Below are 26,403 nucleotides of genomic sequence, written 5' to 3'. Positions count from 1 at the left end.
GAGATTTCTTTTGGTGAAGTGTCAGAGCCATTGCCGGCAGAAGCAGCTTCAGAAGCAGCTCCAGAACCACTACCTTTAGCAAGTGTTGGAGCATCGGTTTCAGCAGGGTTAGCTGTCACGGCAGCGGCGCAAGTGAACGTTGTATATGTTGTGACTGTAGCATCTCCTGCCGCATTTGTGCATGGCTCGGTGACCACGACAGTGGACACTAATGAGTGTGGGATGTTACAGACAACAGTTTTCTTACCATTATCGCCAGTTGTGGTTGTAGTGGAAGGCTCCTTGCAGGTGCATGGCAAAATAATGGTGGTGACATCTTTTTCAGTGACAACAGGTACTGGAGTTTCAACGACAACAGTTGGTTTACCATCGGCTCCGGTTGTGGTATAAGATGAAGTAATGGACCCAGTCCATGGTGTGGTAATAGTTGGTATAGGAGTTTCTTTATAAACAGTTGGTTTACCATCGGTTCCGGTTGTGGTGTAAAAGGATGTGGTAGAGCCAGTCCATGGTGTGGTAATAGTTGGTATAGGAGTTTCTTTATAAACAGTTGGTTTACCATCGGTTCCGGTTGTGGTGTAAAAGGATGTGGCAGAGCCAGTCCATGGTGTGGTAATAGTGATGACACTTCCCGAAGGAGCAGGACTAGAAGGAGCAGGACTAGAAGGAGCAGGACTAGAAGGAGCAGGACTAGAAGGAGCAGGACTAGAAGGAGCAGGACTAGAAGGAGCTGGAGTGTTCGAAGATGATATTGAGGTAGTTGAATTCAACCAGTGTGCGGACAGACTTGATGGCTTAACACTTGATGGCTTAACACTTGATGAAGAAGGACTCGATGGAGCAGGAGTTGTTTCAACAACAACAGTCACTGGGTCACTTGGGTTTGAAGGAGTAACAGTATAGGTTGTGGCAACGGATCCAATATGTGTTGTAGTGGTTGTTGATTCTGGAGTTTTGACTTCAACAGTCACAGGATCACTTCGGTTGGATGGGTAGTGGGTGATTGTTGTAGTGTCTGTACCGGTCCATGGATCAGTAGTTGTGGTTGTAGTTTCTGGTACTTCTATAGTAACAGTCACATCGCCGTCCGATCCTGTTACAGTAAAATACTCAGTATCTGTTCCCGTCCAAATATTAGTGGTGGTGGTGGTGGTGCACAAGTCTTCATCATCGGCTGTAGAATAGTACCATGGAATATCATCTGTGTGCGTGGAACCGTCGGGATAAGTCACTTGAAGTGTCATTCCAGCTGCTGTTGGTGCCCTATTGTAGTAAATAATCTTCACCGGGTAATAGTTACCTGTTATCATAGATACCTTTGATTTAGACAGTGTGGAGCCTCCACCAGTGGTTCCATTAGCCTTGAGTGACCCTCCTAGTGAAAGTTCTTTGGCGCCAATACAACAGTCTAAGTCTTGTGTAGCCCCACCCAAAGTCATGGCTATTGAATCGTCAGCTTCTGTGAAAGTGAATGTGTAAGTCCCATCTCCAGGAGCGAGAAAATATCCTGAAAGTCTTAAACCAAACTTGACAACGTTTGTGCTTCTACCATAAACATCTCGGTAGTCCGTGGTACTATCAGCATCAGCTGATGTCACTTGGGTAATTCCAGTAAATGAAAAATTAATATCACTAACTCCATTATTGGTATAGTCTGGGGTCATTGAATCTATGACGTTAAGATAAGCAGTATTCATATTTTTGTAGGCCACATCATCAAAGTAATCAACTGAAAGCCCACTGCTGGTAGATGGAGGAGAGCATCCTGTGGATCCAAGAACAAAAGGAAGACTTAAATACCAAATCAATATCAATCTAAAGAGCATCTTGCGTTGTTGCCATTCATTCTGAAATATTGGTCTTTTTATATCTTGGACTTAGTCATAAAGGATAGCACTTTGTCAGTTGCCTCATCAGTAGAATATCAGGCTTGCTTGTACAGTTTTGGATCGCTTCAGCAAGACAAGTTCATGCCCCATTTTGAGAGGAGAACAAAGGGTTTATTGGAATTTGACAACTTGAAAGGGAACTTGAATAATTGAAAATCATACCCCCTATAATATTTGCAAAAGAAAGGAAACTCTAATCAGGTGGTTAAATGTCTACTATTCCCAATAGCCAGAAAGGTTGGTTTGGAAGACCGTGAGTTGTACTGATTAAGATACATTGCTTCTTCAATGGGATGGTTCAATAGCTAATAAGTGAGTTCATTTCAGTTTGAGCCAAAAGAAGGAATAAGGGAAGGATTAATTGGGGAGCTGACAAGCTCACGCGTGTCTTTATCTTCAACTTATTTTCATTACTGATGTACAAGATGGCATACGGTTAAATATCTTACCTAATGAAGTTACTTCTGGTCCCACAGCTACCTTTTTCGAGCGAGAAACTTCCTGCAGCCAAAAACAGGGGGTACTTGCGCGCATCTCTTTTCGTGCACTGGACACAAAAGCATCTATATCTCTATTCTATCAAGGCTAAAATACCCAATTAGATTTCAGATTTGCATTCGTACCTAGAATTGTGAAAATTAAACAATTGAATAAAATACTAATTGTGCATTGTTATTGCTTTAATGCTCATCACTCTGTTTAAAGGGAGGCCCATTTCGTGAATAACTAGTTTAACGTCTTATTAATCTGTTCCTGCTTTGGACAAATTGTAGCTTTCCTGTTTCGAATTTATCGTACAATCGATTTCGTCATCAGCAAACTATATTTTTATGCATTACTAATACCCTATTCCTAATTCACTATCAATATGTCTTAAGATAGTTACTAGTGTTGCTTGGGGATATGACGTATTTCGATTTTAAGGAGTTAACTCCCTCCGCAAACTACTAGTCCTTTTTCTTTGGAATCATTGGGCACTTGAACTGATACATGTCCTATTGGCACATTTAAACTGTACTAACTCGTACGATTACTGCGCCCTTAATTCCTTCCTAAAAGTCAGCTTTGAAAAGCTTGGCAGATATTATCCGGGTAAGAAAAGGAGCAATGATGGCCTATTACGACCAGGAACTTCTGGAAAGGGTGATAATTATTGTAGACGCGGACTATTGTTGGCCAAAAAGTAATCTAACATACTAAATTCAATTGATTTCCAAGTGAAACCGTAACTCAAGGGAAACTCTTTACAAGCAGGGCAGTGTACCTCGCAATTGATCCTTTCTGGAATCTTGGAACTAGTTTTGAATGCCTAACTGTTCTCAAAATTGAGAACAAGCTGTTCCAAGTACAGCTCGGTTTCTTTCATACACGCCTAAAAAGAAATTTTTGACTCTTATCGGCCAGCCATTTTCTTCAGCAGCTTCAGGTGTGCCTTGGTGTCGAACAAATCAACAGATTTAGCAACTTCCAAAGACAAGCCAAAGCCACTTTTCTTATCAAATCGTTTTTCTACATAGCTTTGCTCGAAGATAACCTCTCCTTTCATTTTGTTTAAATTACAGATTATTCTGTGATGAAAAGTATCTATTTATAGCCATATTGCGCTTCTGTTTCTTTTTTTAGCATCTTGCTGGCGAAAATTACTTTGAAAGTACACAATTGTACTGTGATGTTCCCAAATGTGTTGTCTGACGTCATTGTTGTATTTATGCGTTTGTCTCCGATTGTGCCACGTCCCTCACACGACACAAGTTTTGGATAATATAAGGGTGAGCAGGATTATATAAGATTAAAGGGGTCAAAGCTGATCCAATTAGAACAGCAAAGAGAAGTAATCAAAGAAATATCGTTCAACTGGAAGAGAGTAGTATCCAACGTGGCTGTGGTTACATGGCCCAATTCACCTTGAGATACAACCGACAAAGAAATGCTTAGCTGGCTGCATTTTACCCCTAAGTTCACATACTTAATGTTGTAGATGATGGACAAGACTGTCAATCAATCTGCCCTATCAAGAGTATGAAAAGACTTTTGGCTTGCATATTATTGTAAACAATCCTTCTATCCCGGCAAGCCCATGAGTTGTAAATCTAATCACGAGAAGCTTCAAATAAACTACCATATTATCTTAAATTTTATATTACGAAACTATAGTCAGAGTGGCCGATACAAGTCTAAATCAGTATACTGTCCAATGCCAAATCGTCCGCTTTACGAGTTCTGACTCATACACTCAAAAGACTTGTTTATTTATCTAAAAAAATCTCTAAAGAAATTCCCAGCTCATAGTGGGTCTAAATTTAGTCTCCTTCAACTGCAATGCACCAGGAAACAATTCAGGGTAACCATAGCCAAGGACGTACCAATCCCTATCTTCCCAATTTGCCTCATTAGGTTGTTGGCTACTCAACAGAGCAGCTACAACCTCACTAGCTTTCCAAACTCTCATGACGTTACCACCCATAAGCTTAGCAACATCTTCATCAGTTCCATTGGTTCTTTCGAGAACCTTGGCAATCAATTCAGGATACTTCGATACGTCCTCTAACCCTACCGGAACTGAACTGCATCCATCGAAGTCTGAACCAAGCCCAACATAGTCCCATCCTACAAGATTGATAGCGTGAGCAATGTGATCTGCTGCATCTTCAATAGTAGCTTCCCCAGATTCCAGTTGGGTAATGAAAGGATTGTAGAAATTAATACAGATAACTCCACTGTTTTTCTTCAATAGTAAAAGCACCTCATCAGACACATTCCTAGGATGAGGAGTCACGCCATAACAAGATGAATGAGAAAACATCACAGGTGCTTTGGTTGCTTTCAAAGTATCTTTCATGGTTTTGTCACTAACATGAGAAATATCCACGATCATCCCTAATCTATTCATCTCTGCCACACATTCAACGCCAAACTTGCTTAAACCTTTATCTTCTAACCCACCTGTGACTGATGAAACTGAAGTAGCAAAAGGATTGTCACCGTTATGAGTCAAAGTAGCATATCTAACTCCTAATTCATAGTACAACCTTAAAACTGATAACGAAATGTCCACTTGATGTAACCCTTCAATTCCCATAGTCACAACAAACTTCCCCTCATTAAATGCCTTCAAAGCATCCTCTGAATTAGAAACAACTGCTATCTCGTAATCTGCACATAGCCTTTTAACAGAATCAATTTGTTCTAAAGTATCTCTAACAGCACTGTTAGGAACATTAAAATCTTGGCTATACCTGTCTTCATTTTGGCACTCAATAAAACAGCTGAAAAATTGGATCCCAACTCCTCCCTCCTTCAATCTGGTTAAGTCTGTATGCGCCGTTGTATGGTTAAAATCGAAGTCTCCATTACTGGAAAACTCATAGTGTAATTGGCCTCTCAATAAATATGGGAAATCATTGTGGGTGTCAACGATTGGAACTGTTTTAGACAAATTTTTAATCCTAGATACAACTTCTGGATCTGCTTTTGAGATCTCAACTACTTCCTTTGCTTCCAGCATGATACTTTTTATTGAATGTTATCAGTTTGAAGGGGATTTGCAACCTTTTTAAATGAGCAGAATCGGTGTTGTGAGTCCCCCCATATATATAATTTATGGGGGGTCCCAGGGTCCCCACAATTTTGAATCATCTACTCTGGGGGGACTTCTAAGTCTTTCATATTGTATATTATCGAAAATCTAAAGCTTAGCTTCCTGCAAAAAACTGATTGCCCTAGCTGCCATTCCGAACCCTGCTTGATAACCGTAACCAGCTGCACCATAGTTGTGAATTAATGGTTTCCCGTTAACTATTTGCTTTTCTATTCTGGTACCACCTTCTCTGAAGGGCCTAAGGCCAGCAGCAGATCGCATCACCTCTAAATTTTCAAGCTTATGACCTGTGGGATTTTTGGTTAAAATCTCTGGAACAAGCTCAGTAGTTCTTCTCAAAATGTCATCATTTTGCTCCAGGTATGTTTCACTGGCCCACGAGTCTTTCTGGAGAAACCCACCTAAAACAAGCTGATCGTTGGAATATGGTCGTTTGATAATATAGGTGGCATAATCTTTTCCCCATCTCATAGTGTTTTCTGTGATATGTGGAGCCTTCACTACTAAAACTTGTCCTCTAACTGGATGCATCTTTGAGTCATTGACACCGCATAACTTAAAGCTGCCTAGACCGGTGCAGTTGAAAACAGCTTTGGTATCAGTACAAAATGCTTGGTTGATATGATCCAATTTTTGTCTCTTGAACTGTACTCCTCTCTCTTCTAAATACCGCTTCATACTCTGAATAAATACAGGGCAGTTGAAGCTAAATGATTTGAATCTAATTCCATACTTGGTTCCTCTAACAAGCTCTTCTGCTCCCAAAATCTTCATATCTTCAAGGTAAGTTAGCAAGTTATCGATCTTCTCCTTTGGGGGGATTTCATCCCAGTACTCAGTTGAATAGCAATAGTCCAACCCACAACTAGGTCCACCCAAAGTCTCTCTTATCTTCAACAAATTGATATATGTAAACTTATCGTACTCTAAGGTTTCTTTGTCACTTCCACTGATGCAACTGAAATTTCCTCCAGCATAAGGAGATGTGAAGTTTACAGATTCATCCCCAGGTAAGTATTCAGCTACTACAACGATACTCTTGCCGTTCCTATCGCATTTGTCTAGTAAATGATAAGCGGTGTATAAACCAACAATACCTGATCTGCCTGAGTTAGTCCTGAACACTTAATTGGTGTCTTCGTGATATTATATGCGTACCCAACGATAACGTATTCCATGATATATGATATTAATAGAGAAACAAGAGTTAGCGATATTTGTTATAAATTGCAAAGGCTCCAAAAACACTTCTCTCTTTGACTTTATTTGTGCAGTCACTGGTCGTCGTGATTGATAATATGATTTTCAGCAGAGGGGGGTCTGGGGGGACTGTTGAGTTACCTATCTAGGAACAGATTTTTTAGGCACTTACATTATCAATTTAGATTTAAACTAGGAAACTAAGGCTTTAATACATCCATCTAAACGTCTTACTGAAAAAACTCTCCTTCAACTCGTACGTAGGGATGTCTCTGTAAGTCAACTTCTCTCCACTTTCTTTATTTCTCTTCCTATTCATAATGATCATTGACACAAGAATCACTCCTACTGTGCAGATCCCAACTGCACCGAAGCAAGCAGTGATAATCATAGCTGATTCGTACTTAGGAGCTTCTCTAGGAAAAAATATGTTGGTTGAAATCAAACCAGCTGCATTTCCGAAGGCAGAACCAGTAACTGTCATTAACGCTCTGTGGTTCTGATTTGGGATATTATTATTATACCAAATGGAAGTCAACACTGAAGACGCAGAGCTACCAGAAGTCATCAAGAAGCAACAAAAGTAAGCAGCACCCTTTTGTGTTGCAGGATCAAGTGTGTAGAATGTTACGAATCCCACTAAAGTAACCAAAATACTAAGCATAATAAAAGCAGACCTAACCTTAGCGAAGTCTGAGCAGAATCCTAAAATAAGCAAAGAAATAGCTCCCCATGCATTTGGTGCCACTGTGTACAAATTAGTCATAACAGTTCCTTCTCCCATTCTTTGAATAATTTCGGGAAACCAGTTGGTAATAGAATAAAGGGGAACACCAATACAAACTTCAAGCAATAACCAAAAGTAAGTGAAAGGGTGTTTGAATATCTCGACAGCTTCTTTGATAGAAGTTTCTGTTTGACTGGAGGAAGATGAATCAGTTTCAATTCTCCAAATTGCACATTTTCTCTCTTCCTCCGTTAAGAAACTACACTTCTCAACTGACCTTGGTAAATAAAAGAATGAGATAACCGACATAATCACAGTCAACGCTCCTTCGATAAGGAAAAGATATTGCCAACCTTTCAAAGACCCAGTCTTGATTTGGAATACCCCATAAGCCAATAATCCCGAGAATGCATTTGAAAAACTCATAGCAGCGTAAAATATAGACAATCTCCTTCCCATTTCATCACGTCTGTAAAATGTTGTTAAGTAATAGATAATTCCAGGAAAGAAAGCTGACTCAAACATCCCCAAAAACCATCTACAAGTAAGGAAAGTGCCGTAGTTGAAAACGGTAGCCTCCAATAAAGTAACCAACCCAAAACCGAACATCATGAAGGGGATAACATTAGCAACAGTGTACTTTTTCATCAAATAAATTAATGGAAATGAAGCCATCACGAAGGGTACATAGAAAATAGACAACATATTATTCCATTCATTGCCCAGCATTCCAATATCAATATCCATACCATTGGTTTTAGCATTCGAAATGTTGCCTTTATCCAAAGAATTAAATAAGTACATAACTGCAATTACAGGCAAGATATGAATATCAAACTTGCGGCAGATTCTTCTTTCTAACATGTGATCAACAGGTCTAGCATCTTCCAAAAGCTGCATTTCTTCAAGAGCTGACTTACCGTTGTCAGAGCCATGTACTGAGACGACTTCATGAACATTGTTCATTTTTATTTCACTTATATCACTCATTATCTGTGTGATTACTCCCGAATATGTAAGTAGTTGAAGATTGCTGCTAGTTCAACACCTATTATAGCTTACCGTTCTTATCATTGCTCTTATCAATCAATACCTTAAAACTAATTGTCAGAGGAAACACATTAGTCCCCCCATAAAACGCAGTGTCCCCCCAATAAACTAGTGCGCGCTTGCATCAACTAGATAAGCTGATAAGGTAATCTGCTGCGAGTTCCCCCATTCCACCACCACAGGGGCTAAAAACCAAGTTAACCAGAAGAAATAGACCGCATACCTATGGGGTTTACAAATCGAAACTCAAGTCAATACGAGGAGAAACCTTCAATGTAATTATTTAGGATGATTAGGTAGCCTACTTACTTTTTCATCTACAAATGAAAGTGTTTGTCTTGACTTCAAAAATAAATCTAGTGTGTAATAAAGCTCTCCTTGATATGTTCGTATGTTAACAAGACGATGAAAGTCAATCCTATTCTATATTGCAGATCTCAATGATCTTATCGCAACTCGGCTGCGACTTTCCCTGAAAACAAAAAGTTGTAAGTATGATGGGAAAACGAATAAGAAAGCGTGGTGTAGGACCATTCCCCTGCTCCTATACTTCATGTGGTAAGGTATTTTCAAGATCAGATCATTTGAGAAGACATATGCTGAGTCATGATCCTACAAAACGTTTGCGATGCAGAGTCAGTACGTGTACGAAGTCGTTCACACGAAACGATGCAAGAAAAGTACATGAGAAAACACACATAGATACCCCTCCAGCAATTGATTTGCTTCATGATCTAGAGAACTCCACCTTTCGGGAAGAAACTTCAGCAACTCAAATAGAAGCCGTAGGGCAAGATGACGATGGTGATGACGATGTGCCAAATCCACATCATGACATTGATTTCAGTGTGGAGAAAATCTTCTTCAAAAGAAGAAATTTCTTCAGCCCGGACATATCTCCATCCGAAGGCAACTCTCCTTTTGGTATTACTTCTCTTATGCTGCCAGAAAATCAGAAAGGGGTGCCTCCCAAAACGAACTCTAACATAGGTCCATATTTTCAGACATCAATCCTGGGATTCTCTCCAGATTTAATGGGAGCCTTTGAAGAGTCTATTGATTTTGATTTTGAAATCCCGGATATCTTTAAGGGCCCGTTACCTTTCAGTCAAAATTCAAAAGATGCTAATGAACAGCAGATTGACCAAATTCTTTTATCCCAGATGGTACAGTACATTCCTGATCTTCAAGAGGATTCCAACTTTACGTTGAAGAATATGAAATTGTTCTTGTCCAACTATTGGTCTGCCTATCACCCACAGTTTCCTGTTCTCCATAAACCTTCTTTTTCAACACCTGACGCTCATCCTTTACTACTATTGAGCATGGCTCTTATTGGCTCATCATTATGCCAATCGGCTCCAGCACCTGGTTATTGGGACTTGATAGACAGCGATACCATCGTTGAGTTATCAGACAAGATTGCCAGACCTTTACGGTGGCTTTTACTCTCATGCCCTGAAGCAGCTCCTCCGTGTAAATCATGGTTGATTCACAGTTTATTAATACTCGAGATGTATGAAATAAATCGATCAACTCGAGACCTACATGAAAGAGCATGCATTTACAGTGCTACTAAAATTCAGCTATTAAGACGAAGTCCATTTTTGGGAGACCAAAATGCTAAAAGTTCTCTTGAAAATTGGATAGAAAATGAATCTATGCGAAGAGTAGCATGGGAAGCGTTTTATGTTGATACAATACAAGCCGTGGTTTTTAATCATCCTGCCAATTTGTATGCAAATAATTTAAAGCTTTCACTTCCTTGCCCAGATGAATTTTGGGAAACAGATTCTTCGGATGCACTAGATCTTTCACCTTCTTCCCTTATCCAAATTCCAACTATATCAGAATCGTTAAGAAAAATACTTCAGAATGAGCATGTGAGCACTGGGTACTTTGGCTACAAGATTATTTTAGCTGGTTTACTTAACTTGATCTTACAAATGGAACAGACTGAATCACAATCATTGGTATTGGGTTTGAAATTGAGCGAAGATAACAATTGGCAAGAACTAATTGCATCTGCACTAGAATACTGGAAGTTGTCAGCCCCGAAGACTTCCAATTTGTGTTCTGATAAGCTTTGCCAATATCCAGAATATCATGCAGCGCAGACTTATCTAAGAATTAGACAATATGATTATTACGTGTACGCCGGTTCTCCTCATAGGGCTAATGTGAAGATTAATATGAAAGATTATGAGAGTGCAGCTAAAAGAATCAGCCGCTGGGCTCAAAGCTTAAATGGGGCATTAACAGTTGTACAAGCATACATCTTACTTTTTGAAATGATCGTCCCTTTGAACAGTAATTCCAATCAGCAGGTAATGGTCGAATATGAACCTCAAAAGGATCCTGTAATCTATAGACCAATGGCTGTTCTCGCAACTATCTTCCCATTGTGGTGCTATGTCTTCAATTTATATGGCCCTGAGTCCTCCTTCAAGGCACCTGATACAGGATTACAACTCGAAGATGGTTTTACCCCAAGTGTTGAAGACCCAGGATCATATTTGAGAAGAATAAGAGAAGAATTTGGTGTACGAACGGGAAAACCGGTGAACTCTCTTTCGTCGATGGGCTCAGAAATGGTGACCTCGACGTTAGCAGAATATGCTAAAGCGTTGCCTGAAATACCCAAAATAAACAACATCGTTGGTCTATTAGTATTATTGGCTAGGGGGTATTCTAAATCTTCTTCCCAAGTGGCCAAAAGATTTGGAACTTTGATAAAGCATTGCCTGGATCGGAGCATGGGTAGCAACAGCGTGTTCTGTGTCGAATTAAACCTCATGTAATGCCAATGCTTTATCTGCAGTAAGTATGACTGTATATATAACCCATGTGATAACTGAAAATGAAAAAAGAATGACTTTGTGATTAATGTGGATGGTCTTTTAAAAACCAGTATCTTGAAGAGCACTGAATATTTAGTGATACGCAGTGTGTGTACCGCTGTTTGTCGTGTGATACATGGGAGATTACACGCGCCGGAAATTCAGTTTTCGAGATCATATTTGATCACACACGACTCTAACCTGCTTCAAAATAAAATACCTCTACATTTGTTCTTCAGCTCAACTTTTAGGCCAAGATACTGCTTGATTGGGGCCCAACAATCGAAATTTATATTGTGGATATTTTATGTTATTTTTTGGAGAAACTTCTAATATTTATAGATAAGAAATCTGTATCAATTTGCAAATAATTGATAAAATCTGCAAATTTAAGAAGTTCAACAAAACATTTAAATTACGTCAATTGATATAATTCTTCTACAATACTACAAATCAGTTTATATACAAATCGAAATAGCATTGCGTTTGGTAATGGATTTCCGATGATACCAAAGCATTGACGAATATTCGTAGAGACTAATACTATTGCGGTGTTTAACGGCCAACATAAATAGTATAGACCGAAATTGTAAGAAACTTCGGTGAGTGTGACAGTCACAATGCATTCAAAACAGACAATGGTTGCCAAAAAAACTCGTCAAAGACAGCTAAAGCCATGGAAGCAAGAACACATCAATTTCTCCTCTGGGCTGCAAACGAAACAAAAGAATCTGACTATCTTTTGAGCATTGGAGCCACACTTTTTCGCAGTTAAATAGATTGTTTAGACTCAAGATGCCGAATAACCGGTCTGTGCTTGTCACAGGAGCATCATCGGGAATTGGCTTTGCAGTTGCAAAAGAATTTTCGAGCAGAGGATATAAGGTCATTGCTGGGGCTAGAAGGTTGTCTTCTATGGAGGAATTGGCCCAATTGAATGTGAAGACAATCGAATTGGATATCACTTCTCTCGAATCCGTCAAAAAATTAAAGCTACTAATCGAGGCCGAATATAATGGAGAGCTCATGTATTTATTGAACAATGCTGGACAAGCTTGTATGGCTCCAGCAATGGAGGTATCTGACGAAAGGGCTGAACAATGTCTTCAAGTTAACCTATTGAGCCAAATCAGGGTTACCAGAGAACTAACTCCATATGTTATTAATGCCAAAGGTGCTATAGGCTTCACAGGATCTATTGCTGGTATTACAAACCTTCCTTTTGTGTCAATGTACTCCTGTGCGAAGGCTGCCCTTCTGTCTTATGCCTCAAGTTTAGCATACGAGTTAGAGCCATTTGATGTTAAAGTTCTTCACTTCATCACAGGTTCAGTTCCCACTGGGTTCACCGATAGTGTGAAATTCGAAACTTCTTATTATGATGAAGAAGGACTAGAAGATTACTTTGCCGCAAGATCTGATTTCGGGAAGAAGGGTCCAACACCAGAAATCCATGCCGAGAAGATCGTCAATGATTTTGAAAGTTCTAAACTAGGTGTTGTTGACTACTACAGGGGTGGCAAGGCTTTGTTTGTATGGTCAACAAAGTTCATGCCCAGGTTTCTATTTTCGTTCATGTTCGTGCGTGCTTTGAACTTACAGAAACTATTCAGCAACATCAGGAAGAAGTACAGTTCTTTGAACCCTCTTAGACACAAGAGTTAGATAGAAGGATTGGAAAAGGTAGGTGAACGTAAGGTTAGAGAAGTGTTTGGTGAGTTGCATTGATTTTATAAGCATTGATTCAAATCTACAATCCAAGCCATAATTTTCCTTTTGTGATGTTTGCTAATTGAGTCAATCTGATATCTCCGCTCGATTTACCAACTCTGAACTCATACTCGCCAGCCTCTAGGCTCCATTTACCGAAATATTCGTCAAAAAATGACAAAGAGTCTTTTAAAGATAAATGGATCTCCACTCTAGCAGACTCTCCGGCTTTTATAGAGACTTTTTCATAGCCTTTCAACTCCTGACATGGCTTTATTGTCTTAGGATTTTTGTGAGACGTATATAACTGAATGACCTCATCTCCATCACAGCTTCCAGTATTTTCGACGCTAACACATACATTCAACTCGTCATTTTCTTCGTCAATTTCAACAAGCAATTTAGAATATTCAAACAGAGTGTATGATAATCCATGACCGAAGGGAAAAGACACCGCCTTTTTCATCTTTTCATAGTATCTGTAGCCCATGAATATATCCTCTCCATACAACACTCTGCCCCTTTCAGTCTTAAAGTTTAGGAATGTGGGGTTGTCAACAAGCGTGAGTGGGAAGGTCAAGGACAATCTTCCACTGGGATTGTAATCACCAAACAAGACATCAGCAATGGCATGGCCAGCTTCATTACCACCATACCAAGATTGAACTAGACATTTGGATTTGTCTAGCCACGGAAATTCAACCGGTGTACCCGACTGATTAACAATCACTGTATTTGGATTTGCCTTGAGAACAGCTTCCACTAACTGATTGGTTAACAAAGGTAAGTCCATATTATCTCTATCCGAGCCTTCAGTTTCCCACTCATTGCTTAATCCAATACACAATACAACTTTGTCCACTTGCTTAGAAATACTTGCCGCATGTTTGATTTCTTCTTGCGGATCGATTACCTTAGCACACCCAAAGGCAATTCCTCCACCCCCACCGAAATCAACTACAGTGGCATCAGGTGCACTGAAAGTGGGCCTAGAGCCAAACTCAACTTTAACCCGATAGGACTTGCCTTTCTTCAAAAAAATCGAGTTTCTCTTCTCTGTACTCCCAGAATTGAAGAAAGAGTTGCCTTTCTTTTGATCATGCTTGTTATCCACCACAAGTTTGTCATCCACATACAATAAAGCAGTTCCCAAAACAGTACACCCAAAAGAATACTCAGCAGACTCTTGTGGAGCAAAATCACCTTCGATATCGATGTAATATAAATCACTATTGAGGCCCAGATGTCGGTAGTCTTGTAAAAAGATGTAAGCTTGGTCCAAGTTCAATTCATCAAATTGCCTTCTATTCGCTTTGCCCGGTGGATTCAAGAAGAATTTCATGTTGTAACCAACTTTCCCGGTGAAAGGGTTTGTCAATTGATTTGCTAAGGACGGTAATTGTTTGAAAGAGTAGCACCCTACTGTATACTCTGGTGGATTGGACAATTTGGATGAAATACCGTCATAAGAGGTGGTAACATGATATGGCCTTAAGAATGCTGAGCCTCCACCACTGAAGATTCCAGTTTTGGCATTGGGACCAATAACTGCTATCTTTTCATACTTCGCCAAAGGAAGAATTTTGTCTTCATTTTTCAATAAAACTATGGATTCAGCACTTAACTTTCGTAACAAAGCAGAAGTTTCTTGGGTATCGTTATCAGTATCTTCTGGGCCATCTGCAATAATCCCCGAGTCTAGTGTAAAGTTAACCAAGTTCAAAACATTACGAACCCGCTCATCTAAAAATTGAATGTTCAACTCTCTGGATTCCACCATATGTTTGATAGCATTCACAGACCGGTAATAAGTAGGGCCCGGCATTTCAAGATCTAACCCATTTTTCAAAGCAGTTTCCGATGTATAAAGACCATGCCAATCGGACATAATCAAACCATTCCAACCCCATTCTCCTCTCAAAATGTCATTCAAGAGCTTCTTACTCTGGGAAGCCCTGTCGCCATTGACTTTGGTGTAGCTGGTCATAAAGCAACGAGGACTAGAGTACTTGACTGCTAGCCTAAAGGGCTCTAAGTAGATTTCCCGTAGGTTTCTCTCTGACAAAATTGAGTCTGAAGCCTTTCTTTCATGCTCTAAATCATTACATACATAATGCTTGATTGTAGCAGCAATATGCTCGTGTTGAATTCCATTGATAACCGCACTTGAACTCATACCGGACAAGTACGGGTCTTCACTAAAACTTTCGAATCCTCTTCCCCCCAAAGGTCCCCTTTGCATATTACATGTTGGTCCCAAGATAATATGTGCACTTTTGTGTTTGGCTTCTAATCCCATCAATTTTCCTGCTTCGGTTAAAAGCAGTTTATTGAAAGTTGATGCCAATGCAGTTCCACAAGGAAAACAAGCAGCAGGAACACCATTAAACCCTTTAGATCCACGGACACCATTGGGCCCATCACTACATTTAACTTTTGGTATCTTTAATCTAGAAATATCATGGGTGTGCCAATTGTCTTTTCCAGAAAGAAGAAGAATTTTCTCCTCTAAAGTCAATTGGGTCAAAATCTTCTCCACGTCCATAGTTTCTCATGTAAAAAACATCTAATCGCAACTAGGAAGGTATAAATAGTTGACGGCGGTAGGTTGAAAAGGAATCAAACATGGGGAAATTAAGGAAGAACTGCCTTATTAAGACTTCTCGTAAAAATGGTCGCAAAAGTAAGGCACACGACAAAAAGTGTGTACTGGAATGGGGGTTCTTTGGGGGTGCGACAGCACGTACGACAGTGCGTGCCGGTACCAAACGACGTGGGGGATATCTGTCGTGCGCGTTCATACCCATTAGCCACTGAGCCCTTTCATCGAAATGCCCAGTATGATTTTCGTTTGTTTGGAGTGGTTATAAGACCAAGGCGTTGTATGTAAACAAACCCAACAAGAGAAAGGTCACAGTTTCAATGAACAGTACGAGTTTAGGCTTTTGTGGCTTATGGCTGCATTATTTGAGTGTTTAGTTTCTATTGCTGGTTTAGTTTATCTTGCCAATACCGCTAAAAACACGATCTTCTACCCTGGGTCTATATTTAGGTCCATTAACACGCTACCATTGAACTGAAATGTTCCCGTTCAACGCTAGAGTTTGTTGTTTTGTATGACAAAGAAGCCAAAAGGATCGGCTATTTGAATTCAACAAGCGAAGTATCACATGCGACGTAGAAGAACTATTGCATGATGTTTAAAGGTAATTAAAGCTTCGTGAGCATCAGCAGATCTGCTTACTCCATAGGGTGCAGCTGGAGTATCTATTTTCTCCTCTTTAGCTCGGTTACGAGTTCAAAAGCACCTACTCCTGTGATTTTTGGGCAATTAATTGCTTGTTATAGGGTATTTTCGCCAATCAGCCAATATTTTTACCTTATTGGGTGCGAAAATAAAAGTCAATTTGGCGTACAATAAGAAAATTATTTTATGGCTTTAACTGAGAAAATAATTATTTTTTGGCTTTGTAGATAACTTAGCATCTAGACCTACATCCCCACTCATTACGAAGCATCCCATACTGCCTTGGCTATCCAGATGGCACTAGCAATCCTGTTCCAAAAGGCGTTCAAATCCCTTTCACATTGTACATATGTAACCATTCGTAAAAGATGAATGGTGGTCAAGTCCCCCCAATTCTCAACGTTCATTTTAACGCACTTAAGAGCCTTGATATATTGTAGAAAAACTGCGTTTCCTAACGCAGTTTAAATCGACAATCTCGAGAACAATTAATATCGCCAAAACTAAGGGTAATTACAATAGGTCATGTGTATAGAGCGTGTACTCCGCGATGGGCGGGTTTAGGAAGTAGTAGATCACCGGGGCTGTTTTTTCCTGTCTCGGAAGGTTGTCAACCATATTTAATTTCCACATTTATCACTATTGTTGTGCAACAATGTGGATGCGAAAAAAATACTTTGTGGATCTCGGGTTTTTATGGCGTATGTTCGTGAATCCCAGCTTTTGTGATGTTTTACAAACTTAGTCGGGAGTTCTTGGAGATCCTTTAGAAGAGTATAAATACAGCTTGGAAATCCCTTGTTTCCTAGTTATCCTCATCAGCTTTTCTTACTTTCGCTAATAACCAATGAAATTTGCTTCTACTTTGATGCCTGCTTTGGCTTTGATAGCCAAAGCCATGGCTCTTGATATCACTAGTAACACAATCTCAAGGGGAACCTTTAGTACCAATTTTGGGGACACCACAGTCGAAGAAGGTGTTTATTGGTCTATCATTGACAACGACTTCACCACCTTTGTAGGTGACTTGATTGTCAATGGTGATTTATACATTACATCCGAATCTCCAACCATTGGTTTGAATGTGAATTTGGGAGGTGCCAACAACCAATGGACTGTTGGTGACAATGGTAAAGTGGTGTTAAATTCTGAACAGTCACAATTGACTCCATTCTATAATACAGACGCTACTACCTTCACCAACAACGGTCAAATTTGGTTTGCAGGTAACGGTGACTTTGGTACTCCAACAATGGCCATTACTTCTTCAGACTGGAATAACTACGGTTTGATTCACTTCACCCAATTGTACAGATCTGCCGGTTGGGTGAACTTGGGCTGGGACTTGCAAAGAATTAACAACGATGGTGCGATTTGTTTGGTCAACATGGCTTACAGACAAGCCACTGCCATCGACGGTAGCGGATGTTTCGATATTGGTGAAGACTCTACTGCTTGGATTGCATACTCTGACTTGGATATTTCTACTGATCAAACCTTTGTCTTCTCTTCCACTAGTGGATCCATTAAAGTTGATGCTTATACCGTTGAACAAACTTTCAATGTTGTGGGATGGGGAAGTGATAATGTGATTGGCCTTGGTGTTGCAATTGAGTCCTGGTCGTACAGTGAAGATGGTATTTTAACTGTTACTGCCAATGCCGTTTCTTCATACAAGTTTAACATTGGTGCTGGCTATGATGATAGTTTGATTGAGAAAATTACCCCAGATTTCGGTCCAGGTATTGGAGAGGTTATTAATGGTGGTTTGGTGTACCAAGGAGATGCTGTGAACACCGAAAGACCTTCTACTTGTCCCAAGTGTTTGGATGTGCCAATTACACCAACTGATGCTTCCAGCACTTTTGAGCCATCATCCAGTTCAGCTGCTTCTTCTAGTTCAGCTGCTTCTTCTAGTTCAGCTGCTTCTTCTAGTTCAGCTGCTTCTTCTAGTTCAGCTGCTTCTTCTAGTTCAGCTGCTTCTTCTAGTTCAGCTGCTTCTTCTAGTTCAGCTGCTTCTTCGAGTTCAGCTGCTTCTTCTAGTTCTGAGGCTTCTTCTAGTTCTGAGGCTTCTTCTAGTTCAGCTGCTTCTTCTAGTTCAGCTGCTTCTTCTAGTTCTGAGGCTTCTTCTAGTTCAGCTGCTTCTTCTAGTTCTGAGGCTTCTTCGAGTTCAGCTGCTTCTTCTAGTTCTGAGGCTTCTTCTAGTTCTGAGGCTTCTTCTAGTTCAGCTGCTTCTTCGAGTTCTGAGGCTTCTTCTAGTTCCGCTGCTACAAGTTCTGAAGCCACTTCCACTTCTGCTACCAGCTCTGCTGCTTCGTCTAGTGAAGTAACTTCTAGTGCTTCGTCTGTTACTGGATCGTCTAGTGCTACTTCTGGTGCTACTTCTGGTGCTACTTCTGGTGCTGCTTCTGGTGCTACTTCTGGTGCTACTTCTGGTGCTACTTCTGGTGCTACTTCTGGTGCTACTGACACTGCCACCCAAACCACTGCTACCACCACCGTTGGAGTACCATCTGGCTCTGGCTCTGGATCAGGATCTCCTTCTCCTTCTAGTTCAGGATCATCAGGATCAGGACCAGGATCAGGGTCAGGATCGGGGTCAGGATCAGGATCAGCATCTCCTTCTAGTTCAGGATCATCAGGCTCAGGATCAGGATCGGGGTCAGGATCAGGATCAGCATCTCCTTCTAGTTCAGGATCATCAGGCTCAGGATCAGGATCATCAGGCTCAGGATCAGGATCATCAGGCTCAGGATCAGGATCGGGGTCAGGATCAGGATCAGCATCTCCTTCTAGTTCAGGATCATCAGGCTCAGGATCAGGATCATCAGGCTCAGGATCAGGATCAGGATCTGTTGCTGCTGTTGCTACTACACTCACCACCACTTCTACTGGAAATCCTAGTGAGACTTCTACTGGATCAGGATCAGGAACTGGAACTGGAACTTCTGACTCCGGTTCTTCTGGTTCTGGTTCTGGCTCCGGTTCTAGTTCATCCGGCTCTGGAACTTCTGACTCTGGAACTTCAGGATCTGGAACTTCAGGATCTGGAACTGGATCTTCTGGATCTTCTGGTTCTGACGCCGATTCTGGCTCCGATTCCGGTTCTGGTTCTGGCTCTGGTTCTGGTTCTAGTTCTGGCTCTGGCTCTGGCTCTGGCTCTGGCTCTGGAACTTCGGCATCTTCGACCTCGTCCAGTACCGCATCCACACCAACTGTCAGTCAAACCTACGAAGGCGCTGCCTCAAAGTACTCCGTGTCATTCCTTGCTTTGGTCTCGGTGTTATCCTTGTTCATCTAATAAGCTAACATTCATTATATAAATTGGGCTAAAATTACATAGTAATTCATATCGGTTATAGGACATCGGCCGCGCTACTTAAGCCCCCATCACCTCACCCAATTTCACATAAACTCCGAAAGTCAATATTTATTCAATCCTAACTAGCTACTGTTGAGAAGCAATAATGGCAGCCCGGGCGGTAGACCCAGCAGATGCAGGGTTAACCCCCGTCACCACTCTACCGTCAGTAACAGTAAAATCATCAAATGGAGCACCTGGTAACTTGAAGTTAGCACCTGTCTTTTTGGCAACACCCTCCATGGTGTCAAGGTTGTACTTGACCAAAGGTTTGTCGGTATCAAACAACTTTTCTCCTTCATCAGTGAATCCCGTGACGTTCTTACCAGCAATAAGTGGCTTTCCGGTACTAGGATCCTTCATATTGGTGAAAATAGCTGGACCATGACAAACAGCTGCAACAACACCACCGTTGGCGTAAATGTCTTCCGCCACCTTCACCACATCGGTGGCAGTAGGAAAGTCGAAACTTGCTCCGTAGCCCCCAACGGCAAAGAAAATGTCGTAGTCTTTAGGATTTACATCCGAGGCCTTCTTGATTTTCTTAAGAGTGATATTATATTCGGAGTTGGGGTCTTCCAAAATGGCCTTGTCATCACCTTTGAGGAAGTCTTCGGTAAGAGAATGGTCGTCATAGCCGAAGGAACCGGTTCTTGAAGCAAAGTCAATGTCGTACCCTTTGGCTTTGAAAGCCTCGAATGGGTGGATGACTTCGACCGCGAAGGTACCGGTGGTGGTACCATCGTTGAAGAAAGGTCCGTGGTAAGATGGGAGGGCAATAAGTACAGATGGCATTTTTGTCGAAGCAATGAGGTTGGAGTTCGATGTTAGGATTTCAATTCATAGAAGCGGCGCACGTCATTTATACTGAATTGCTTCGGCCGTCTCTCTCAAACACCGAACAGGAACGCGCAGAACTTTTGCTTTTTACCCGGCTATATTACTAATTAAATACCACCTACGGCAGCAATGTAAGCAAGCGACCAAGTTCTAGACATTCCATTATCAATAAGCGCATCATTCCAGTCATCACCTGAAAACCATTTCCATGCCAGTTTGGGGTCACATAATGCAAGGTTGAGCATCAATATTCCTTTCCATCCGTCGGGGATGCGCTCGACGATCGGCTGCAAAATCTGCTGCCACTCTTCGCGAACAAATTTTTCTCCACGAATGTATGACGACATTGGGGTAATAGGCAACATATGAATACCATGGATCCATTCGTTGCCAATGGTTCCTCTGCCGAAGTACGTGGCAAAATCGATTTTGTTTTCAAACGAAATCCCCGCCACCTTATTGCCAATGAAGTTCGGTGGTTGGATTTGGTTGTCATCGGAGTAAAGCATGTACATGTTCATACTACGTCTCATGATGGAAAGAATCAAGTTTGCCCGGCTCTCCATCGCCGCATCGCCCGTGATCTTAGCAAATAACTTCATTCCGTAGTAGCAGTGATAGTCCTCCGATGAAGACTCTTCATCTTTGCCATCCCCGGAAGCAAAAATCCCATGGGCAAACGAATGGCCGTGAAACCAGTCAAAACTTCTGAACTGGGGAAAAAACGGGTCTTGGGTCGACGGATTGGCAACATCACGAATCAAAGTATCAGTGTAGTTCTTAACATTGGAACAGGAAAACCATTTGCCGCCGTTGAAGGATTTATCAACATATGCTACTAAGGCCACGGCATGGATGTGATATCCGTAGTGGAAGTGGTGGTCATTGTAGTTTGCATTTCCGAAGTCTGCCCCTGGATCAGCAGACGAAATCAACCCTTTCCAAGATGTATCGTAGAGCAACGGGAATTTCTGCTTATTGGATGAAAAGATTTCAATGGCCTTGGTAATCTGCGGGAAAAGCTTCTTAGTTAGTTTGTCGTCCTTTAACACAAAATGGCACACATAAAGAATATAGGCAAACTTGTCCAAGATCTTTCCAGACGTATACATGGAATCGATATCAGCCATTCCAATAACGTCCTGGTCCACTTCTTTTTCCGCTGCATTTCTTATGGCATCCAAAGCTGACTTTGAGTACTTGGCTTCTCCTTTGAAGCTCGACACTTCGGACCATGGTTCCCAGTTTATTTGAGTAGGTAAATTCGTTTCTTCCATAGCCAAGTCATTGGTCAAGTAAGCCCGCATAATACCCTTGGTGGTTGAATCAAGTCGCATGTTTGTATCGGTGTTTCTGGTGTCTTTGGTCAATGCTTCTTGGTGATGAGGTAAACACCAGATCACAAGCTTATTACTCTTGGAATTGCCCCCAATTCCATACTTGAAGTTATACTTGCAACTTCTACCATCCTTTGAACTCACCTTCCCAGAGAGCGTGCAACTGGTGGCATATGTCCCGGCGGATTCGTCATAGTGACTAGATTCACCCCGGCAAATTTGCACCACGAATTGTCCACACAGATTTCCCACGATTCTTCCGTCCTTCAAGCAAAACTCCGGCTTCTGCCCACTAACGTACATCGTCCAAACCACCTGGTTGAACAATTCGACCCGGTACTTGTCGACGCTTCCCACCGAGCCTTTTTTATCGAAATGATGAACTCCAACTTGAGAAGCAATTATTGGCTTGATGCCATTGTAAATTGCCGTCACAAAACCCATTCCGTAGGCCAAGGGGAACTGGATGCTTCCCGAGTCCGATCCTCGCTTCAAAACAGCGGTGACAGCCATTTTGGAGTGATTTTCCAAAGATAAGCGGATGTTTGTAGTATCAAACCCTTCACCACCCACCACAAATGACTTGATTCGCGGAGGATTGAAATAGTACTGAGCCGGCTGCGAGCCTGGGTCGGGACCAAACACCCGCTGAGACGCCTCGGTGTGGTTGAAGGCAAATCCAGCATCTTGGTCTGGATCTTTCGTCAACCAAAGGGAGTACGGTTGGGTCCACACCGGGAACGTCTGGTCCTCCAACGTCAAATTGTTATAGAAATTGTTTGTGTGGATGGGAGCATCACATTCCAGTTGTTTACAGCCTTGTGGAGGTTGTTGGTGTTTGGCTCTAGCAAAGATTTTGGCAGGTTCGGCGACTGCGATTGGGTTCGCAAAGAGGTCATCGGCACTGATGGAAGGACACAGGTTTTGCGGTGGGAGCGGGGCCTTGGGACGCGTGTACGGCTTGGAAGGCTCCTTGGAAGACACCTGCAACTTCTTCATGGCATTTTTGATATCTGAAAGTCCCATTGTACCTCAAAAGCAAATGAACAAAATGGTGCAGCTTATTTCAGGTACGCTAAGTGAGCATCTCCAAATGGGCCGGGCTGTGTACAGGAACACACCTCCATAAAAACATAGGTGATATTGACCACGTGATACAAAACCTGGGCAGAGACAGGGTCAGGAGTGGAGAATTGCAGCCACTGGTGATGCCGAGCGAGTTATGGTAACGGAAGAGAGGTGGTGAAAAATGCGATTACCCAATAGGGCAGGTAGTTCCGCGAGGGAAATCTCCACCAGGAAATACAGTTTGGAGTTTTTCCTATTTAAACCCCATCAAAGTCCACCCTTTTGGTGTTTTTCGTTTGTCCATTTGTTCTTCCTTCCCGGTGTCGAACTGTCCTGTCCCTGTCATCGTTTTTCACTGTTTCTGTCAAATTTGTCGATTCCGCGATAAGCCTTTGCTCGAATTCCGCAACCCAATATACCCAGCCGATTATCTCTTTTACTTCATGAAGTTTAGTGTTTTGTTCCAAATTGCCAGCGTTTTAGGGCTTATAAATGCCCAGGTCCACTTGCAGCTGGAAACCGGCGAACTTCACTTCGACTCGGTGGACTCACCGTCTTTGGAAGACCTCTGGGGAGGATACTGGCCGTTTCAAGGCATCAACACATTTGCCCATTTGGAGAGCCATAATTGTTTACTTGAGCCTGAACAGCACTACGACATCGCCGTGATTGGCGTTCCATTTGATACCGCCACGTCATACCGACCTGGTGCCAGGTTTGGTCCTCGTGCAATTAGAACCGCCTCGCAGAGGCAGACCTCGTTGAGAGGATTCAACCAAAGAGCCATGATGAACCCGTACCAGAACTGGGCCAAGATCGTGGACTGTGGAGACATCCCGGTAACACCCATGGACAACGAGTTGGCGTTCAAGCAAATGACCATGGCGTTTGAGGAGTTGATCTATAGAAGAGATGCCAATTCCACCCTAGCACCTCCAAGATACGTTGCTTTGGGTGGAGACCACTCGGTATTGCTCCCACACTTAAGGGCGTTACACAGTATCTACGGGCCTTTGAACGTGATTCATTTCGATGCTCATTTGGATACTTGGACTCCAGAAGGTTACCCATCTTACTGGCACTCTGACCAATCCGAGTTGAATCATGGTTCCATGTTATGGAAAGCTAACCAGGAAGGCTTAACTTCAACACATAACATTCACGCTGGCCTTAGAACCAAGCTCTCGGGGGTCGAAGATTATATCTCTGATGATGAACAGCATTTCGAAAGAATCTACGCAGACGATATTTGGGTTGAAGGTGTCAAGTACGTTATCGACAAAATCCTTGATACGGTTCCCAAGGACACACCTACTTATTTGTCTGTGGACATTGATGTGTTGGATCCAGGCTTTGGAAGTGGCACGGGGACTCAGGAGCCTGGTGGTTGGCTTCCTAGAGAGTTACTTTATGTTTTGAGAGCCATCGACGGCTTGAACATTGTAGGAGCGGATGTGGTGGAGGTGTCCCCAGCTTTTGATAACGCTGAGATCACTGCCACTAATGGTGCTCAAGTTGCTTATGAGATTATCACCAGTATGGTGAAGAAGGGTAAAACTGACGACTTGGTCAAGAACAATACTCCGCAAACTACTGCCAAAATGACCAACCACCAGTTTATCAATGGTAAGTTGGCAGACGCTGCAGGTAACCGGCAGAAATTTCTTGAAGTTTTCAATAATTGAAGTATATTTATAAGATGCAGAGGTGATACCTGTAAAAGCCTATAAAAGAAGAGGGAGACTATTTAACAGATGATAGAGTTGTAAGAGTTAGTACTAATATAAATAGAAGAAGAAACCATCAGCAAAAAGGGGATCAAGAGGTATGAAGAGATATAGTGAGGACATTGGCTTAGAACTGGAAGTTTTGAGTTTGATCTTGATCCTGAACGCCAAATCCAAAAGTTTCCCCATATGCCTGAGGAACCATATCATCATCAGTTTGATCATCTTCTTCGGAAAAGTACTTGACGATAATATGATAAGCCTTCTCGTAGATCTTCTCATTTTCATTGCTTTGGCATTCACTGATTTTATCCATTCCTCCAGCTTCTTCAATGTATAAAGCGTATTCGTTGACACTAGCACCACGAGCTTCTCTATCCATTTCACCCATCTTAAGAATATTCTCCAAGGAGTCCAAGGTGACCTCGATAATCTTGGCATCGCCAACGGCCAACAAGTCACACAATGGCTTAATACATCCTTGGCTCACAAGGTATCTGATTTGATCAGGCTTGGTCAAGGCACCAGAAGAGGCGTTGGAGATGGCCCAGCAGGCTTCTTTTTTGGTTTTGTAATCACCATTGACCAACAATCTTAAAACAGGTGGAATCAAATTAGCTTCAATAACTGCTTGTATTTGTTCAGTGTTTCCGGCAGTGATATTAGATATGGTCCAACAGGCTTCCTTTCTGATAGTTTCTTTGGGAGAGCTCAATAAAGGACCCAAAGCAGTCAAGGCTCCTGTGTTGATCACAACCTGCGTTTGCAAATCATTACCAGTGACAATATTACCAATGGATCTTAAGGCTGGGGTTTGGACCAAAGTAGATTCATGGCCCAACAATTCAACCAATCTATGGGGTATTCTAGCATCAATAACCGCTTGAATGGCTTCACTGGTTCCGTCCGACAAGTAGGAAACCGCCCAGCACGCATCAATCAAGGTCTCGGTGTCGATGGAGTAGATCAACTTGGCCAAGGTAGGAATAGCTTGGCTCACTATAGACCAATCAGGTTGAGGGTTTCTACCTCTACACAAGTTGGATAAGGTCCAGGTAGCAGTTCTGATCAAGGACATTTTGGTGCTGTTGAACAAGTCCAACACCGGAAGCATTGCACCACACTCCAAAACAAAGTCTCTGTAAGAGGTCGAATCACCTGCAACGTTACCCAAAGCCCAAATCGCTTGCTCTTTGACTTCAACCGACTGGGAACTCAATAACTCCACAAACAAAGGCACGGCACCGGCCTCAACAACCACCCTGGTTTGATCAGAGTTACCTGAGGCAATATTGGTCAAAGCCCAAGCAGCCTCCAATTGCAACATATCAGGATGAGAGGATTTCATGAAATCCACCAAAGTGGCAATAACCCCCGACTGGATAACGGCATTGATGGGAGGATTATGTTCTCTGGACAAGATTTGTCTGAATTTAACGGTAGCATTCAACTGATCATCAAAGTCGGGAGACTTGATTAATTCCACCATTCTAGGTAATTCTTGCAACAAGTTGCTATAGAACTTGGATTCATCTGTGTTTCCTTCCAAGCCATATTCATCTTCATCTTCGGAATCGTTGGTATCGGCGTTAGTGAAGTTTCTTCTCTTGGATAACACTTCTTCTCTTTTTTGCTTTCTCAAATCAACCTGATGAGTTTCTCTTCTTCTTCTTAATTCATCACTTTGAAAACGTCCCTTGTTCTTAAATGTGGTTCGACGATATTCCGGCACGAACCGGCTGGTGGCATCTCCGTCCATGATATATTTGTATTCAGAGGAAAAAAATATATGATTAAAGGATGGAGTTT

General features: G+C 41.8%; 10 protein-coding genes across 10 annotated transcripts; 3 read left to right on the top strand and 7 right to left on the bottom strand. All coding sequences in view use genetic code 12, as the record gives it.

Annotated features, from left to right (window-relative positions):
* Positions 1–247: 247 nt before the first annotated feature.
* PSN45_002358 (uncharacterized protein) lies at positions 248–1,826 on the bottom strand (the record flags this gene model as incomplete). The annotated part of the gene is made up of 1 exon (XM_066157854.1): positions 248–1,826. A coding segment is annotated over one exon (1,579 nt), but the record flags the coding sequence as incomplete, so codon positions are not given.
* A 2,329-nt stretch (positions 1,827–4,155) lies between these two features.
* Positions 4,156–5,394, bottom strand: PSN45_002357 (membrane dipeptidase (peptidase M19) family protein; the record flags this gene model as incomplete). Its single annotated transcript, XM_006689072.2, has 1 exon — positions 4,156–5,394. One exon carries the CDS (start codon positions 5,392–5,394, stop codon positions 4,156–4,158), a length of 1,239 nt encoding a protein of 412 aa, XP_006689135.1.
* A 180-nt stretch (positions 5,395–5,574) lies between these two features.
* Positions 5,575–8,404, bottom strand: PSN45_002356 (uncharacterized protein; the record flags this gene model as incomplete). The annotated part of the gene is made up of 2 exons (XM_066157853.1): positions 5,575–6,535; positions 6,903–8,404. 2 exons carry the CDS (start codon positions 8,402–8,404, stop codon positions 5,575–5,577), a joined length of 2,463 nt encoding a protein of 820 aa, XP_066013950.1.
* A 1,094-nt stretch (positions 8,405–9,498) lies between these two features.
* PSN45_002355 (uncharacterized protein) lies at positions 9,499–11,265 on the top strand (the record flags this gene model as incomplete). The annotated part of the gene is made up of 1 exon (XM_006689076.2): positions 9,499–11,265. The coding sequence occupies one exon, from the start codon at positions 9,499–9,501 to the stop codon at positions 11,263–11,265; it is 1,767 nt and encodes a 588-aa protein (XP_006689139.2).
* An 834-nt stretch (positions 11,266–12,099) lies between these two features.
* On the top strand, positions 12,100–12,969 carry AYR1_2 (NADPH-dependent 1-acyl dihydroxyacetone phosphate reductase; the record flags this gene model as incomplete). Its single annotated transcript, XM_006689077.1, has 1 exon — positions 12,100–12,969. The coding sequence occupies one exon, from the start codon at positions 12,100–12,102 to the stop codon at positions 12,967–12,969; it is 870 nt and encodes a 289-aa protein (XP_006689140.1).
* An 85-nt stretch (positions 12,970–13,054) lies between these two features.
* Positions 13,055–15,559, bottom strand: BGL1_1 (beta-glucosidase; the record flags this gene model as incomplete). The annotated part of the gene is made up of 2 exons (XM_066157852.1): positions 13,055–13,680; positions 13,726–15,559. The coding sequence occupies 2 exons, from the start codon at positions 15,557–15,559 to the stop codon at positions 13,055–13,057; spliced, it is 2,460 nt and encodes an 819-aa protein (XP_066013949.1).
* Positions 15,560–17,108: 1,549 nt separating this feature from the next.
* On the top strand, positions 17,109–19,562 carry PSN45_002352 (uncharacterized protein; the record flags this gene model as incomplete). The annotated part of the gene is made up of 1 exon (XM_066157851.1): positions 17,109–19,562. One exon carries the CDS (start codon positions 17,109–17,111, stop codon positions 19,560–19,562), a length of 2,454 nt encoding a protein of 817 aa, XP_066013948.1.
* Positions 19,563–19,709: 147 nt separating this feature from the next.
* On the bottom strand, positions 19,710–20,417 carry HSP31_1 (plasma membrane heat shock protein; the record flags this gene model as incomplete). Its single annotated transcript, XM_006690101.1, has 1 exon — positions 19,710–20,417. The coding sequence occupies one exon, from the start codon at positions 20,415–20,417 to the stop codon at positions 19,710–19,712; it is 708 nt and encodes a 235-aa protein (XP_006690164.1).
* A 152-nt stretch (positions 20,418–20,569) lies between these two features.
* Positions 20,570–22,825, bottom strand: ACF2_1 (endo-1,3-beta glucanase; the record flags this gene model as incomplete). Its single annotated transcript, XM_066157850.1, has 1 exon — positions 20,570–22,825. One exon carries the CDS (start codon positions 22,823–22,825, stop codon positions 20,570–20,572), a length of 2,256 nt encoding a protein of 751 aa, XP_066013947.1.
* A 1,896-nt stretch (positions 22,826–24,721) lies between these two features.
* On the bottom strand, positions 24,722–26,353 carry cut15 (Importin subunit alpha-1; the record flags this gene model as incomplete). Its single annotated transcript, XM_066157849.1, has 2 exons — positions 24,722–24,727; positions 24,797–26,353. The coding sequence occupies 2 exons, from the start codon at positions 26,351–26,353 to the stop codon at positions 24,722–24,724; spliced, it is 1,563 nt and encodes a 520-aa protein (XP_066013946.1).
* Positions 26,354–26,403: the final 50 nt, after the last annotated feature.

Source organism: Yamadazyma tenuis, chromosome 2 (assembly GCF_029203305.1).
Source record: "Yamadazyma tenuis chromosome 2, complete sequence".
Lineage (NCBI taxonomy): Eukaryota > Fungi > Ascomycota > Pichiomycetes > Serinales > Debaryomycetaceae > Yamadazyma > Yamadazyma tenuis.
Note: the sequence above shows the minus strand (reverse complement) of the source record. Positions and strands in the feature narration are given on the sequence as shown.